Source organism: Triturus cristatus, chromosome 6, assembly GCF_964204655.1.
Source record: "Triturus cristatus chromosome 6, aTriCri1.1, whole genome shotgun sequence".
Taxonomy (NCBI): Eukaryota; Metazoa; Chordata; class Amphibia; order Caudata; family Salamandridae; genus Triturus; species Triturus cristatus.
The window spans coordinates 981,940,366-981,957,499 of NC_140589.1; the positions used below are offsets into that span (position 1 = coordinate 981,940,366).

General features: G+C 44.8%; 1 protein-coding gene across 6 annotated transcripts in view; it reads right to left on the minus strand.

Annotated features, from left to right (window-relative positions):
- The window catches only part of RRBP1 (ribosome binding protein 1), a 250,849-nt gene that overhangs the window by 114,507 nt on the left and 119,208 nt on the right, over positions 1-17,134 (minus strand). For all 6 annotated transcript variants that reach the window (XM_085611756.1, XM_085611754.1, XM_085611752.1 and 3 more), the window contains exons 10-12: positions 15,539-15,576; positions 14,189-14,279; positions 2,397-2,434 (exon numbers count right to left, since the gene is read on the minus strand). In XM_085611756.1, coding sequence (XP_085467882.1) covers positions 2,397-2,434; positions 14,189-14,279; positions 15,539-15,576 — 167 coding nt within the window. The remainder of the gene's footprint in view (positions 1-2,396; positions 2,435-14,188; positions 14,280-15,538; positions 15,577-17,134) is intronic.

Here is a 17,134-nt window from a genome sequence, read left to right on the forward strand (position 1 = left end):
ACTAATATGCACTTTAAACAAACAGGTTTAGCACAGGTCTTTCTACCCCAAATTCAACAGGAAAACTTTAAAGCATAAAAAGAACTACCTTCCTTCCTACTCTGGCCCTACTTATAGAAGAAAATGAAAATGTATTTGTCAGGCTTTAGTGCAAGGCTAATAAACGCACATCCTCAAATTTAGAATTATACATTTTAATTTGAAGAGCATTCAATGTTTTAAATTATAGTATATGGGAATTATTCCTTTATTACTCTGTTAAGTTTGATTTCCTCATCGGTATATAACAAAGCCACTTTGTAGGAATCCTCTTTATCCTTAGACAAAAACGTAAGCCCTTCCACAGTGCCTGGCAGCTTCTGATGGATGCACCACAGTCATAAATCAGCCCATAGTGTTATTGTAAGAGTTTTTTCCACTTAAATATTAAAGAGACGCATATTATCAAAAGTCAGAAAGCTCATGTGCACATGAGGAAAATTAGGCGGATATGGGCGTAATAAAGGGTCTGCACTTTCAGCTAGGGCATGCACAAATGTGTATAATGGGGTGGAGTCAGGGATGGTTACTGCACAAGTATGCATAAAGTGACAAATGTATGCACACCGTCAAAATCATTCCTTTCCACATACTTCGTAGACTTGCCACAGGTCCAACAGAGTTAATTTCACCTGCACAGCGCTTGCGCCGTACTTGTGAAATCTTTTGTATTTAATATATATTAAAAGGGGGCTCTTATCAGTTCCCATAACCAAATTACTGTGACCATCCACTGCGGTCTTTTTTATTTCCCTGGCTGCACGCATTGAAACAGCTGTGTTACATTCCTGATCTTTTCATCGTGAGGCCACCAAGAAATATTCATTTGAACTCACTCTACATTTTATATGGGCTTATGTTCGTGAACTCGATTTTATGACTTTGTTTTGGGAAGTTATATTAGTGTGCCTGTATAAACCGTGTGAAGATTTCATGTCACTTCTCTCCCAATATTGGGAGAACTGGACAACACTGCCATCTACTGGTTACTTTTTTTAATTGAATATTAAAAAAATGGTCTTTTATACATTTTCTCTTCAGATTTTAAGTTGTTCAGCTACTGGACCGAGTAACGTTAGCCAATTTGGAGATCATGTCGGAAATCTTTGCTTTTAGGTTTTGCCTGCATAAACAGCTTATTATTAATCACACAGGCAAAACCTAATGCATTTACCAATTTTTTTTAATTTTTTTTTGCATCGTTCACCAACGCACTGGTGTGGGATTTACAGTCCTACTCCTTTACTAATGGCTGGAATGTAACCACAAAATACTAGTGCAGTGACTATTTTGCGTCCACATCTGGAATGTGTCCCATGCACCTATTTGGAAGGAGGGCTAGCAGAGACGTTTTAAAGCATGGGCAAAGTGGGCTCTGGCCAATGGCCCCACTTTTAAAGGGGCCACCCTCATTAACCTTTCTGACCAGCTCCCACACTATATAGAGTTAGTCAATATAACCAGTTTGTTTACTTACTTTCTTTTTTTGAGCCAGCCCAGGCTATCCTGCCACTCCGGCCCCTACCTGGCACTGTGTGCCTGAATGGCTTTGACAGACTAGCCACAGAGTAACAGCATAGATCGTGGGCAGAAGGCTTTGTCAGACCACTAGTCTTTCTGCTTTTGCTGCAGGCAAATCATGTGTCAACAAACAGTGTGGCATTATGTGCTCCATCCATGAGTGCATCATCGACTTGGAGCCGCTCCTGTGTCGCTGCAATCACTGTGCCACCTGATACGGAGTCCCTAACTCGCACATAGCAGGATCTGAAGTGATGTAAACAAAAACACATTCCCCAAGCAGAGGCCCTAAAAGTGAGACAACAGTCCACAGTACCACATGCAATGGGTTGGTTTGAACTGATAATCTTTGCTTCTCTGGTGCTGGCCTGTTTTCTCTAATGCAGATGCAGGCTGGCCAAGGAAGAAGGGTTGTGAATGATACAGCCAAAGTCATTGAGGGCATAAATGAGCTGATAGTGGAATAGGAATTCAGAGTGGTTCTAAGTAGGGGTCCCCAAATTATGTTTGTCCTGGGGACCCCTAAATCCTTAAGATGTCCCTGAGGACCGGGGTGTGATTACATCTTTAAACATCTGTTCTCTACAGATGTTGACGCGGGGAATCTTTTCTGAAGCATCTAGCAGGACTTGCTTACACGCATGGACCACCCACAAGTCGTACTCTTCGTTTGTAAATACGAAGGACTGTGTGTGGTCAGGCTGGCTGCACACTGTGCAGACATCTTTATAAATCTGGCCATGTGTCACCCTTTTCCCCTCAAGTACAGCTGCTGAATTACAGCTAATGAAATTAGAAAGCCATGTTACACTGCCAAGAATTTGTAAATAATTTACCTGCTCCGCAGCTCAATCATTTCTGCTTCTTTTGCTGCCTGCAATGGAAAAAAAGTGCTTGTGTTTACATATCACAAATAAAGGCGACCAGTAGCAGTTCTATGAACAATTCTGAATAAAATCCGGTGGTAGAGAGGACAATAATTATTTAGTAATTAGTAACGAAAATGAAATAACGCAGGCACCCAACATAAGGCTGAATCTACTAAAAATGGGTATGAACAATATTTGGATTTGGGTTCTCTGAATATCAACTCTAACATTATCAACTAATTGGAAACATTCTCATATGCTGGCAGAAGAACAGTCATCAACTGAGGCCTTGGCATGATTGTCACATGTCACAACCTGCTTGTCATACCAGTAAAAGATCCGCTCGCGAGCGCCCTCAAAGTAGCTGATGGGTTATAGACCACTAGTCTGGAAAGAGCTCAAGGTGACAACAAAGACCAATGATTGACTCCTTTCAAATTCCCATCCTCTTTCAAATGCTCAACTCTTTTGGACATGCATCCCACCAGAAGCCTAATAAAGCCGCAATCCGCATAAGTGTCTGAAGTCAAAATCGGGTGACTTGAGTCCACTGACCGGAAAGCCTTTAAGAAACTTCTTAAAACCTGCCTTTTCCAAGGCTAGACATGATTGCTGGTCCTGTCTGCGTGAGCCAATCAGCGCCGGGACACTCTTGTTGAGTAGCTGAGAGCTCTACAAATGCGTTCATTCATTTATTCATTCATTCGTTCATTGAGGGCGTTGCCAATCACGCTCAGTGTCAGTGAAGCGCTGGTTGTGGCTTAATGCACCACATCCCTAAGTAAAAGTTTTCTTTAAAATCCACACTGTGGCAACAGATGACTCCTTTACCCTACTTTGCCATTCAATTCAGCACTCAACATTGGGGTAATAAGCGCTATATACATTTTGAAATAAAATATAGTATAAAATACAATTGTGATGTTATCAAATAGGGATGAGAATGCTTGATGACTGGAAGTTAGGGGTAAAAAAACTGTCTGGAAAGGATTTTGATTGTATCTCAAACTCATTCAATCTCCCCTTTCATAAAGCAAAAAACGTCAAATCTGTTTTAGGCATTTTTCAGTATGATCATAAATTGGGTGACCGAGATCTTCAGAGCCAAAAACATGCATTTTGAGATACCATTAGCACAAGTAATCAACCCTTTGTATTCAAAGACCATTGGCAGGCTAAAGGGTGGCGCAGGACTGTGACTTTCAGCACCGCAGGTTTAACAAAACTTGAAAAGTGGGGGCGCTGCAGGCCACTATTTAGGTGCTTTGGCAGAGTGGTTTGTGGGTCCCTGTGCTGGGAGAGCCATGGGCAGTGTAATTCAAGATGGAGGCGTATAGTGGACATGAGTCCGGATATACCTTCTGAAGAAAAAAAATGACTATAAGAAGATCAGGATCCAAGTGCATTAATAGAACTGTGGCTCTGGTTCCAGTGAAACAATAAGGGCTCTTTTAAGTCAGAAATAGTAAACACTGTCAGAGTTGGACACACTAACAGTGAGTCGAGAAATAGGAGGGGTTGTTGCAGAACAGAAATACACCTCTAAAAATTAGCACAGCATACATCTTTTTAAGTTAAAACGAGAACAGATCGCCTTTCCCCATTTAAATACATTATAGGACAAAGTAGATTTTGTAGAATAATTAAAACGGTACACAAATCGCAAATGCCCAGAGAGGTCAAAAATCGGGTCCATTTCTCCTTGGCTGGGGCAGATGAGAGGTACGTAGAAAGGAGGTGTACAGCACAGCACTGTCCGGTGCGTCCATTAGGGCGTTGGGGCATAGCCCCACCGCCCGCAGCTCCCTCGGCGTTTTTGAACTTAAGTAAACTGAATCAGTTTACTTAAGTTCAGAGACGCCGAGGGAGAACTGTCTGACAATCAGGTCAGTCAGCATGACGTCGGACCGCCCACCACCTTCAGAGTCTGAAGGGGGTGGGCGGTCCGGCATCATGTTGACTGACATGATTGTCAGACGACCAGGGCAACAGGCAGCATGAGTGGGGAAGGTGAGCGAATTTTCGCACCGTACCCAGTCATGCGTACTAGTGGCTGCACAGGCTGGCGCATGCCCATTAGGAGAGCGAGGGTTGAGCAAAGGCTCACACCTCGGTCTCCTAATGGGCAGGCGGGCGAGCAGTAACCGTGCCCTAAGCCAATCCTGGTGCTGCTGGCAGTGCCAGGATTGGCTGAGAGGGGCTGTAGGCGCCATAACCCGCCATTGCGCCAACGGACCTGAGGCGGCGCTGACCTGTTCAGGACATCGGGATGCCCCCCCCTAACCCCCCGCGAGCCGCGACTGAGTACAAAGTGACTATGGTGCAGGCAGTAACACAATCCAGTAAATAGCCCAAAAATGTGCTTTATTCTAGTAGGCCGTTTGGCGCCTGGATGTTACAGGCAGAAAATTGATTCAGCGTCTCCAGAAGTCCTTTTTATTGAAAATCTATGCTGCAATTTGAGTGTTCCTTCAGTCTTCCTTTCACATCTCGCTGTTTGCATTGGCGGCTCTTAACCTGGTTAAAAGTTGGAAACGTCAGAGTACTTTACGTTTTCTTGAGGTTTTTTGAAACTCACCAGCCCTGGTGACATTCTATCTGCAAAGAGACAATTGTGCGATGGACTCGTGCACACGGTTTGCTCATTCCCTTAACACGGTGGCATGGCATGAACAGTGGAAAGTTGTTTTCTGAATGTTAATTGCAGAAAAGAAACACATGAAGCACATTCAGATCACACCCTAAGACGTGATATATTTGCACAGTTTTGTTCATAGTCAACATTCCAAAGTTCCGGGGACTTGTCATCGTTTTATGAGCTACAGTGAAATAAACATGCGTCCCTGACAGGAATCTAAGCGCTCATAACTACTGCGAACAACGTACTTTATCTCCTCAAGCTGTACTTGCTAGGTTCCCTTTGGACGTGACAGTTATGGCGGTCTTTTTCTGGGTGCATGTGAGGCGAGCACTCACCTATTAAAATAATTCGGATACACATTTAAGAGCACACGATGCAAGCAAACCTACTGCTTCAAAGTGTGTAGTGCCGCAGGCCCCTGTGAAGCTTGCTGGGCCTTGTAGCGCTATACACCTGTCCTCCTGCTTTTAGCTGTGAAGTGCCACTGGCCCATGTGAAGCTTGCTGGGCCCTGTAGCGCTGTATAAGTGCCCTCCAGCTTCTAGCTGTAAAGTGCTGCAGGCCGCTGAGAAGCTTGCTGGGCCCTGAGGCGCAGTATGATTGCCCTCTAGTTCTGTGAAGGTTGCTGGGCCTTGTAGCGCTATATAACTGCCCTCCTGTTTCTAGGTGTGAAGTGCCTCAAGCCCCTGTGAGTGGATGGCACCAGGACCTGAATTGTGGATGTGCGCAGGCTGCACTCGTGAACCGCTTTCCGTGCTTTCTTTCCTCTGCCACAAGACAAGCGCAGACGTTTCTCCATACTGCATCCCCTCCCAGCTGTAAGCAGTTGCATCCCTCGGGGCGGATGGCACCCGGTTGTGTCGCTTCTGGGGCTGAATGACAAGGGGGCCCGGTCGGAAGAAGTGCCTGTGGTCCGGCCTCAGTCCTCAGACATCGGCACTTAGAGACCCTGACATCATTTACACTAGTAGCTGCGCACCGATCACGTCATTATATTTTATAATCAGTATAGTACTATTCCTGTTATTCTTCACACCTAGTAAATAACATGTCCTGCCTTATAAACAGCTGTTGTAATGGATGAATGGTCCGTATTCAGGATGGTATGTTCATGTAGTTTATTAGTTAACAAATAAATGAAGTAAGGTACAATGAACAAAACCCAACAGGAGCAGCCTGCTTGCTGCTCAGCCCTACTCTCAACTGACATTCATGCACGCACACAACACTCTATGACATCATACACTCATGCTAACATTCTACACCATACACTGGCTGAGCAGCAACAGCTCCCTTTTCTTTGGCTGATGGGTTTGTTCCAACAAAAGTGGCACTAGATTTGCGGTGAGAGCGCAACCACAGCACTGGATTAGCACGAGAAGAGGTGGCGTCTCTTCCGCCTTTGTCTTGCTTGTTGATTGTGACACCAGGCCCCTTTGTCCCTTTGATGAAAGCTTGTCTCTTCACTGTGCCAGCATTTTACTGCTCTTACAAACAGCCCTTTGGCATCTTTTGGGAGCCTTGCCACTCCGACGGCATGGGTGCTGACTCCGGAGATGTAGGGTTCTTGGAATTCTCAAGAGACTGCTCTACAGCGGTGCAGGTCCTGTTGACAGCTATATGAGCATGGGGACTGGTAGGCGCGCTCCTGTGTCTACTGATGTCAGTTTAGGCCTCATTGAGTGCCTCAGGGTAAATATAAAGACATTGGTGTTCAGAACAGCACCAACGGCTTCCGATACTTGGGTTTGTTGCTTGGAGTGAAAACAGAAGCGACGCTCCGAAATGGTTATTCGTGGAGGTTTGCCAGGCATTCCATCTCTCGTGTATTATTGTCTGCGCTTCTCCCACGCTGCACATGCCGCTGTCACTCCAAACGTAGTAATAGTCTCCCTGCAAAGTGTCTGCTCAGTGCATTGCTGGTCTACCTCGAGTGAAAAAAGAGTAGACAAATCGTGCATTTTCAAGCAAACTTAAAACTTGAGGAAGCAGGAAGGTTGATAAAGCAATAAGATTTAATTATTTTTCATTTAAGAAATTGCCAATTTTTATGAGCTATAGAGGACAATCTTTGCGCATGCTGATGTGGAGGGGCATATTGTGCCTGTGAGTGACTGCCCCATGTGTGGTTAGTGTCACAGAGTCACTCAGAGAATTGCTTGCTAAGTGGCTAAGCGGCTCTGATTGTCCTCTATAGCTCATAAAAATTGGGAATTTCTTCCTCAAGTTTGCTTGAAAATGCACCATTTGTCCACTCTTTTTTCATATGGTGTTCGGGCTTGCTTGCTACGCTCTCTCGCCATAGCGCAGTACGACAATTTTACGGCTCACCATTTTCAAATGTCACCAGCCGCCACTGCCATCATACCAGTATTTGTAAATAATACCAGTATTTGTAAAGCGCACAGCTACCTCCGAAGTGGTGTCCCGGCGCTGGGTGCCCTCGGGAAGATTAAGCAAGCTATTGCCCAGAGTCACATGGTGCTGGACTAACCTGCCGCCGGGAATCGAACCGTGAACCCCGTAGTCCGGAGTCAGGCATCCTGGCCGCTGCGCCACACCTCTTCCACCTCTTCCATGGTCCTGGAACACCACTGGCTACTACAGGTCAGGGTACCACATTACAACTCCCACTAAATCATATCAAAATGGCAGTTTCATCCATTTCTTGAGGCACCAGGCAATCAAAAATTGCGTTTATCGATATCGCACGACTATACCTTACACAGGGATAAGTGCTGTAATAAGAACTCATTGCCTTGGGGAGGAAGGGCGGATCTGAGGTGTACCCCACACACGCATCCCAATAATGTATAAACTGAGCAGAACCGGGACTGGAAGTTAAGCAACGTGAATAGACTCTTTTGGAGTGGGCATTTGCATATATGCTCTTGTTTCATGCTTTCAAAATAGAGAAGGACTGTTCTGTTAATCACTCAAACTCAAGGTCGCAAGATACAGGGAGGAATGACTACATTCCAACTTTGGGTCCAAAAACTAAAGAACAAGAGGAAGAAAGTTAGGGGTGGTGTTGTCCAAGGAGTCCATGCACTAAAAGGCTGGGTCAGTAGACCTACAGCACAATACCAGCTTTGGACTACGAGAGAGGTGATGATGCACTTGACTTTCCATCACCAGAAAACTTAAAGTATTTAAAACACAAATCAAAGCATACATTAAACTATTGCACTGCACATTAAAAGGCTTACTAGGACAGTACTGATCAGCCTACAATTGCGACAAAATGAGGTCGCCGCAATAGCATGCTAGTTGAAAAGCAAACAGTTTATGCTTTATGGGAGGGCACTGGAAAGCTTGCTAGACGTTATAGACAGAAAACCCATGTTTTGTTTAACTCTTAAAAATTAGATCATCTTTATACTCTGCTCATCAGCATGGCATCCTACTGCAAGGTAGAATGATTTCAAGATCTTTTGTACTATACAAAGATTGTGCCTGAAATCAGGGGACGAAGCCCAGGGGCACAACAGGTGGACAAATCTGCTTTCTGTACACAAGGGCACATCCTTAATACAGAAGAGGCTGCAGACACTAGTGTAGCCCCATGGGCAATGCAGACCGCTATGGTGCGAATGTTGCTCCAAATCAATCTCAAAGGGTATGTAGGAAGCTGGCTCTGTATATACTATACCAAAGTGAGATATAGTGTGCACAGAGTCCAGTGGAACCCCAAAGGTAGGCAGATGTAAATTTAGATAGAACCTTACTCTCTATTTGTGGTAGTGTGGTCAAGCAGTAAGGCAGTATCAGAGGGACGTGTCTAGCATTTGTTGTAGCCACTCAATCAGCAAATAATTTCACACACTCAAAGACTGAACTTCAGACCAATTGGTTTTGTATAAAAAATATTCTTTTAGCTATTTTATTTTCTAGAACCAAGCAAGCCTGGCACAGGTAAGTTGATAAATACTTTGCAGTAAATATACAGTTTGAAATGCAATTGTAAATGACCTTTGAAATGGTTATAGTTTGAATTACTGGTAATGCAATACTGTGAAATGCTGTACATATACTTTGTATCGACTTTACAATGAAAATTACAGGTAAATTACTTTTACGTTACTTTTGAGATTACTTTTTGGATTACTTTTTCTACTCAGTGTGATATGCCTAGATATCACACTGGGGCATTTCCTAGAGAAAAAGTAAGTAAAATCAGTTTTGCACAACTGTTATTTTTCAGGTTTCCATACAAATCAACTCCACACAAAACATTTTTCAGAGAAAAACAGTCAATAGGTTCCTATGGAGAGCAATGAAATTAACGGTTACCAGGTAAGTAATCTGTCTTTGGAGTTGAGCTTTGGGAGTTGGAACAAGGGTTCCCCCAGGGTCAAGGATGCACTCTCGTTACTCGCTCAGCGGCACTAGGGCAGCTGGGTGCAGAGTGCTGAGGCCCAATTTTATCCAATGAGGGATAGGGTGCCTCCGGTTGGTGGCTGATGGTGAGCAGGCCACAAGGTTGTGGGAGCCAAGCTCCTGGTGTTCGGCTCAGGGCAAAGGGGGATACGGTTTAGCACACAAAGTGCACCCGCAGCGGCTGCTGGGTGCAGGGTGCTGTTTTGGCATCGGGTGCCCTGTAGTTTTCAATGGGAATTTTCGTTTTTGGTTTTTAGCTGCAGGTTCGAAGGCTCCCACCCTAGGGGTCCAGAAACATGTCTCGTGGTGGCAGGCTGGGGTGTACCAATCAGGGAACCCACCAGAGGCTGGTCGTTTTTCAGGGGGCATCTCCAAGATGTCCTCTGTGTGCATTTTTCATGAAATCCCACACTGGCATCAGTGTGGGTTTAATGTGCTGAGAAGTTTGATACCAAACTTCTCAGTTTTCAGTGTAGCCATTGTGGTGCTGTGGAGTTCGTAATGACAAGCTCCCAGCAACATATACTCTTAATGGCAGCACTGCACTTACAATGTCTAAGAATAGACTTAGACACTGTAGGGGTACAGGGCTCATGCACTTGTACCCTCAATACTGGTATAGGGCGCCCAGCTAGAGGGGTGACTGATATATGCCAGGGCAGTGGGTTGTAGGCATGGCACACAGGGATTTGTGCCATGTCGACTCTTCACTTTGTTCTGCACCAAAACACGCAGCCTGCAAGGCAGTGTGTGTATGTAAAGGTACAGGACCTCTAAGGGTGGCACAATAAGAGCTGCAGCCCTTAGAGGTCTTCCCTGGTCACCTGTGGTACCATTTACCAGGGACTGACCTGTGGCCAGAGATGCCAATTGGGTTAGGTTTGGGGAAAGAACACAAGCCTTGGGAACCTGATTGGCAGGGACCCAGGGCACATCAAGTCAAAGCGCATCAGTAGTCTTGCAAAAAGTGTGGGGGGGGGGATTACTGCAACAGAAACCCACTTTCCTACAGGGTAGTATCCTCATTGTATGGGAGCATGGTCCCAAACAAATGAGGGCCTGCCTATGCCCTTGCACCCACTTGTATTACACATGTTGGCAAAGGGAAGAACTAACTCTTGGGGGCATACTAATTGTGGGCAATATTAGAGGTGGTGCACAACTAAGGCTGCCCCCACTAAGTGTGTCTTTTGTAATGAGGTTGCAGGGTTTTCCCCGATACTATTCCAGCAAGCCCCCACAGGCAGGTGTAGTTGCACAGATCAACATTGCTTAGATTACCGGCTCCTCCCCTTAAATTCAGCAGTGGGCCACTTGCAGTGTGACGAATGGCAATTAGCAACTGCCTGTCCATCTGTCACTGTAGGACTGTCCCAGTGCTACTGAGGTTGTGCCTGTGCTGGGGGTAACATGGGTTTACCTAATCTTTTACATGATCTGATACACTGTCCTGATCCATGCGGAGCAAACTCAATATGGATTCGCTTTGGGACACACCGAGACAGTGCACCCAATAAGTTATATAGGCCAGAGGCCATTTCACCCCAGTAGCACAAAAAATGTCATTAAGAGTGCAGTGGCCAGACCATGCTCTATTTCTGGAGGTACCCAAGATTACTAGGCAGAGATTTCGTGGGAATTAGGATCTCCCGTGAATTCCTTCACAGATTCATCAGATTCCATCAATGACACTTCAACTCCAGGGTAACAACTCTCCAACAACATTAATAACCTTGACATGACATGACTGCGATTCAGAATCCTAAACACCAATATATCTGTAAACTTTGCTGTCGGAAACAGGAATTATGTTGCAGTTGTCCCCCCACTTTTTGTCCCCCTTTAGAACTACTAGATGCTGGATTTCGACTCCGATAGTGCGATGAGGCCTGCTAACCAGACCTTAGTGCCAGTGCTCTTCTCCTAAAACAAGTAAAGTTTGATTGTAACCCAATTGGCATGGACTTTAGCACCTCTGTAAGTCCCTAGTAAATTGTCCCTGTAGTACCTAGAGCATGAGTACTAAAGGGGGGTCCCAAGGGCTGCAGCATGTATTAGGCCACCCCAAGGGACCCACACACAAATTACATGCAGTCTGCCATTGTAGGCTGTGTATTGTGGTGCAAAGAATGCGTGAAAACAAGACATGGCACACACCCTGTGTGCCATGCCCACAGATACTCATGCAATTTATGTAGGACACCCCTACAGCAGGCCTTATAACTATAAGGCATAGTGCATTATATTATATGTGATGACATATCTGCATGAGCAAATAGGCCCCTATGCTGTCTAGTTCAATTAGTAGATAGTACAAGTGAGCACAGAGGCCATCTAAATATATGCACTGGGCACTGGTCTGAGGGATCCCCACCCACATGATACCTTCACTGAAAATAATGGTGCTTGGTATCAAACACCTCATCTTAAGAAATCTCGGTTGATGCCAGTATTAGATTTATTACGACATACACCCAGAGGACACCTTAGAGGTAGCCACTGAAACCTTACTGATCTTCTAATGTGCTGTTTGACTGGATCCTTCCAGCCTGCCACCACAGATCCGTTCCTGACCCCCTGCAGGTGAGAGCCCATGCTCTTAGGTGGTCAGGAACAATGCCTGCTCTGGCAGAAGGCTTTGGCTGCCTTTGATATGCAACCCTGGCTTCCCTCAGAACTGGGAATGTCAGTCCCCGGCCCGAGGCCCATCTGGCACCAGGATAGGCAGGAAATTAGCAATGCATGGAGCCATGTTGCACCTCCAGGCTAGTCACACCCCTAAGGTGGGTTGCCTGAAGTGAACACAAAAATGTGGATTCCACCATCTTGTTTGTGGTGAAATTAGGAACTCTGGGACAGGGTTATGCCCAATCCCCACAGGAAGTGGTCATATAGGGGGTGTAGTGACCCCAAGGGTACGTAGCCCATTGGCTACTATCCTTCACTCCCCTTAACACCCCTAAATTTAGTATTTAGGTGGCCCTCTGAAACCAAGAATTCAGATTCCCCTGACACAAGAAGGAACTAGAAGAGCCAGAAAAGTGAGAACTGCAGACTACTGGTGGACATTGGCACCAAACCCTGCCTGCCTATCTGCTCCTGTCCGAACAATTGGGACAACCTGAATTGTCCTGCAGCTGTGCACCCTCCAAAAGCCTCGGAGGGCCTCCAGCACTGCGCCAAGCAGTCAGGATCTGCCCTGAAGTGGAGGAGCCACTTCCCTACAGCCACTGACCACAACGTCTGGTTCACTGGGTCCACCAACACAGCAACCGCCAAGGAAGAGATCACTGTGCTCCAAGAGGTCCGATTAGTCTCCCTACGAAGCGAGAGGACACCAGGACCAACCGAAGTCGCACTACATCAAAACCAAGGGGTACCAGGTTGCCTTGCAACAACCAAAGTTTGTTCAGCAGACGAGGTAAGTCAATAAACTTCGCAGACGCCAACATAGAGAGTGGCCCAGCTGTCCTGATTTGCCCCCTTTGCAGGTCTAACCAAAATCTGTGGGTGCCTATGAAACACGGGCACGAGCCAACCAAAACCCCTGCACTTGAGCTCCACGGCCTAGGTTCAACAGACTGTGCTCTCCTGCTCCCAGGACCACCACAAACCGAGCCAGCCAGTTGGGAGCTCCCAGACTTTCCCTAAAGTCCCCCTCTGCCACCTGTTCTAGGTGGGCCCCCGTCGCTGCCTAGTGTGTAGCTTGCAAGTCGCTGCCTAGTGTGTACCCGTCCAGCACCTCTGCACTGGGACACTCCAGGGCAGGTAAACCCGAACTGCCAGTGGTACTCTAGACCATGGCATCCCTTCTGCCTTAAATCGTTAAGGGGACCCCGAGAACTGTTTTCAAAGAACCATATGCAGTAGAAGTTTTTTTCCCCATAGGAAAGCATTACCTCATAAAAACGTATTTGAGTGAACATTTTACTTACCTACTTAAATTGCTATTATGAAAAGTACTTACCCATTAATGAGGTTCTTGGTGTTAAAATAAATATATGGCCTTGAGTTTCTTCTTGAGTATGGGCCTCATTTATCGACTCTGTGTGCGTTCAACAAGTGCTTTAACACTACCCTCTAATAAGCCTGAACTGCTCGTCCACACTACCACAGTAGATGGGGTATTCATTTAAACCCTGTAAACCAATAAGAATTTCTACATGATTGTTTTAGTATATTATTTAAAACGCTACCTTCCTACAAATGCTATTTCCTATATGCATTATTTGGCTGCAATATGCTTCTTCACAATAGTTTTGGTTTAACGTTTAGTGCTTAGTAGGAGGCATAGGCTCCTTATGTGTACATAAACCAAAGTTCCATGAAGAAAATATCCCCTTTCTGGTCACGTACAAACATCATTTTGTGGAAAAACGCTTTTTACCCTAAGTTCTACAATAAAGTCGTCAATTTTCTTGTCATACTAATGCACCCAGTTAAGAGATTTCTAGTGTTCTGTTGCTTTGTAGACTGGTCTGCGCTATAAAAGTACCATACAGGCATGCAGCTACACATTTAACAACTTACAAACTGGGAAAGGAGTCAAAGCTCTCATTGGCGATATAATTTCTCTTGTTGATTACTTTTCTTTTCTCCTTGCAAGCTCAACAAGACTATTGTGCAAGCAATAAGCATCAAGGATTTGAACCTCCAAACACCTGGAGTAGACATCTTCACACATGCCATTGAGAACTTGGCATAGATTTTGAGGGAAAAAAGCAGTTAGTTGTACTTACATTATTTTGACATGTTTGCTGCTCCAGAGTGGATTTAAGTTCAACGGCCTCCTTCTCCAAAGAGGTAATGTGGGCGTCCCTCTCTTGAAGTCTAAAAAAAAAGTGCATTAGTATTCATTTCTATTTTCTGAACACATTGCTGGAGATCAAATGTGATATAAACTGGACAAGGTCTTCGTCTAACTTTTATTATTAAGATTTGGGGTGTCAATGCACAAACTTGCTTGAGACAGCCTCTTTCCTTTCGATCATAACCCATCCCATCATTTAAGAAACGGTCACATGCATGTATGTCAAAGGCCTGGGGTCAATTTGGTAGTGAGGTGCATCGGCCCTCCACATCACTAAGAATTAAAACCTTTTACCAAAAGGAAAAATACAGAAAAAAATCTGAAGTATGAAACAGATTTATATTCTACATCTACTACTTGAAGACCCGAGTGATGATGCCAAGATAGAAGAAGGGAACGCCTCCAGTGGCATATTTTGGACCCTGTAGTCCAGTAATAAAAATACTGAAGGTAGTTTTTTGACAAAAAGATTGCTTTACTGTGAAGCAGCGAAAGATATCAAAGTGGTGTACTTTTAAAATATATACGGAATGAATTAACAACTATATGATCCAAAGTCCACATAATCTACACAAACACAAAGTGTAGATTTTTAAAGAGAATGTAGTGAAGAAATGCTGTTATTAGGCTTTCAAAATTCAAACCTTCTTCATCAACAAGGCAGTGGCCCTTTCTGAATTTCTCGGAGGGAAGGAGCTGCTATCGAGATGCGGGCCCTGCACTGCTATGTCCCTCTCCACCTCCGACTCAGTACTGCGAGTGAATGACGGACACCAGTGAGGCCAAGGTGAAGAGCGACGTCACTTCCGGAAGTCCTGGCGCCAAACTACCCACTTGTTAAACTGCTCGTGCAAATGAAAATAACGACCACATCTGTGCTCAAGAGCAGGATAATGAATAGGTCCTTCCTCGGCTCACCCCATACCTCAAGCACTGCCAATTATACACCGGCTTCATCAGACAAATTACAGACTTGGGCTGGGAGAAGCCACTTGGTGAAAAGCGGGCATCACCCGGCTACATTCTAATTTACCGGGCATCTATTTTTAGAACTGGAAAACTAAATGAGAAAGATACTCTTAAGGGTATTTATCCCCCATACAACAAATAAACAGTACAAGTGCGTTATTTGTGGCAACTAAATAGCACAGAAGTTCTTCAGAATTATATACATGCAAGTTTTGGAAAATTGCAGGTTCCGTAAATTTGATCACAAACAGACTGCACACCCAATTCACCAAACAAGATTACAGCATTGTGATTAATCACGCAAACATACCTGGTCTGAAGCTGAACAATGTCTGCCTCTTTCGCTGCCTAAAACAAATGAAAACGTTAAAAGGTTATGGTATGTTATATTAAACTATATACTACTCATATAAACACCTAATGGGACACCCAATCCACTTTTAGATATTTAATTTTTTATTTTTACAATGTATATATGGCAAAGTAGTGGCCGCAAGGTGACATGTTTGTAGCTTTAGAACATGGGTACTCGCAAACATTTGCCCAGGGGCCACAAAGTATGGTCTGAGGTGTGACCGAGGCAGTGCTTGAAATGGAAAGCAGGGTGGCGGTAGTGGCCTGGGTGGATCAGGGATTGTGGAGGTTAAAAAAAAGTAAAGTAAACAGACAAGTATTTAGTTGCAGGTCAACTAAAGTTACTTGGTGCAGGACACCACCGTAATGACTTCAAAAGTTCATTTAACCTGCAAATAAATGCTTGCCCGTTTATTTTTATTTTTAATTCTGAATATTAGTACACAGCACGTAAACAGCAGCTTGTGCTGCTGTTCACCAGGTGGGCTATATGTAAAGGTCTAGAGGGCCGCAAGCGCCCCCCGGGTCGTATCATACTTTGAGTATCACTACTTTAGAACATGCTTCAAATAAATATCAAACCGTACATTGAGAACCTTAAATGTACCTTGTTGAAAATATTGCCACCTTGAGTTGGGTCTGAGGACTCTTCAGCTACAGGAATAGCATGGCATCTCCATCCACACTTTACACCTGACCTATGATGGAACTCTGCTTAATGCTGGTGATCAAGTTATAGGACAGCATGTTCATCATCAAAGCCAGCCGCAGATTAGGTAACAGTTACCAAAATTCCAGTTTGTTACGGCACATTATCAATAAGTGGCATACTTGTGATGTGGGCACAATTCAGTGCCACACAAACGTTCCCATAAAAGACCGCCGGCTGCAATCTGGGCAAATTCTGCATATTTTTTAAGCAGTCTTTATTTTATGTAAATCCCAGTATGTTGTCTAAATGTGCCTGAATACCATCTGCAACCTGGCCCTGGTCCTGAATGTAAGACAATGCAGTAAAAGGAGCCTTGAGCATTTAGAAATTATTCCCTTTTTGTCACTTCTGCCAGAGTATCTGCTGACAATGTGAGGTGGCGGTCTGTGCCCACTCATCTGATCTAGTTTAGTTTCTCCATTCCCAGCAAGTGCTTCCTTCTTGGAGCTCCCACTGTACAGTGGACATATCGCATTTATCAACTCGGATTCGGTTAGGCATCAGCTGCCTGATATAGAGGGCTCCTCCATCAGCTTACCACATATCACTTTGTCCCTTGCTGATTCATAGCAGCCAATGGCTGTCCTTGAAAACTGGATGAGCCACATTGAGGATCCTGGAGTTCTAGATTTCTGCAACTATTTCAGGCAAAGGAGGGTCAATCTCACCTGCAGGGTGGTGAACAGTGCCCATCTCTCATGTCCGGCACATACTTACAACAAACCTGCCTTTTCGGTCTTTAGACATTACTACACAAATAAACAGATAATCCGCCGGACAATCCCTTGGCGAGTGAAGAGTAACCTGAGCCTATCGTAGGCTCATTGATCAGTCTCCCCG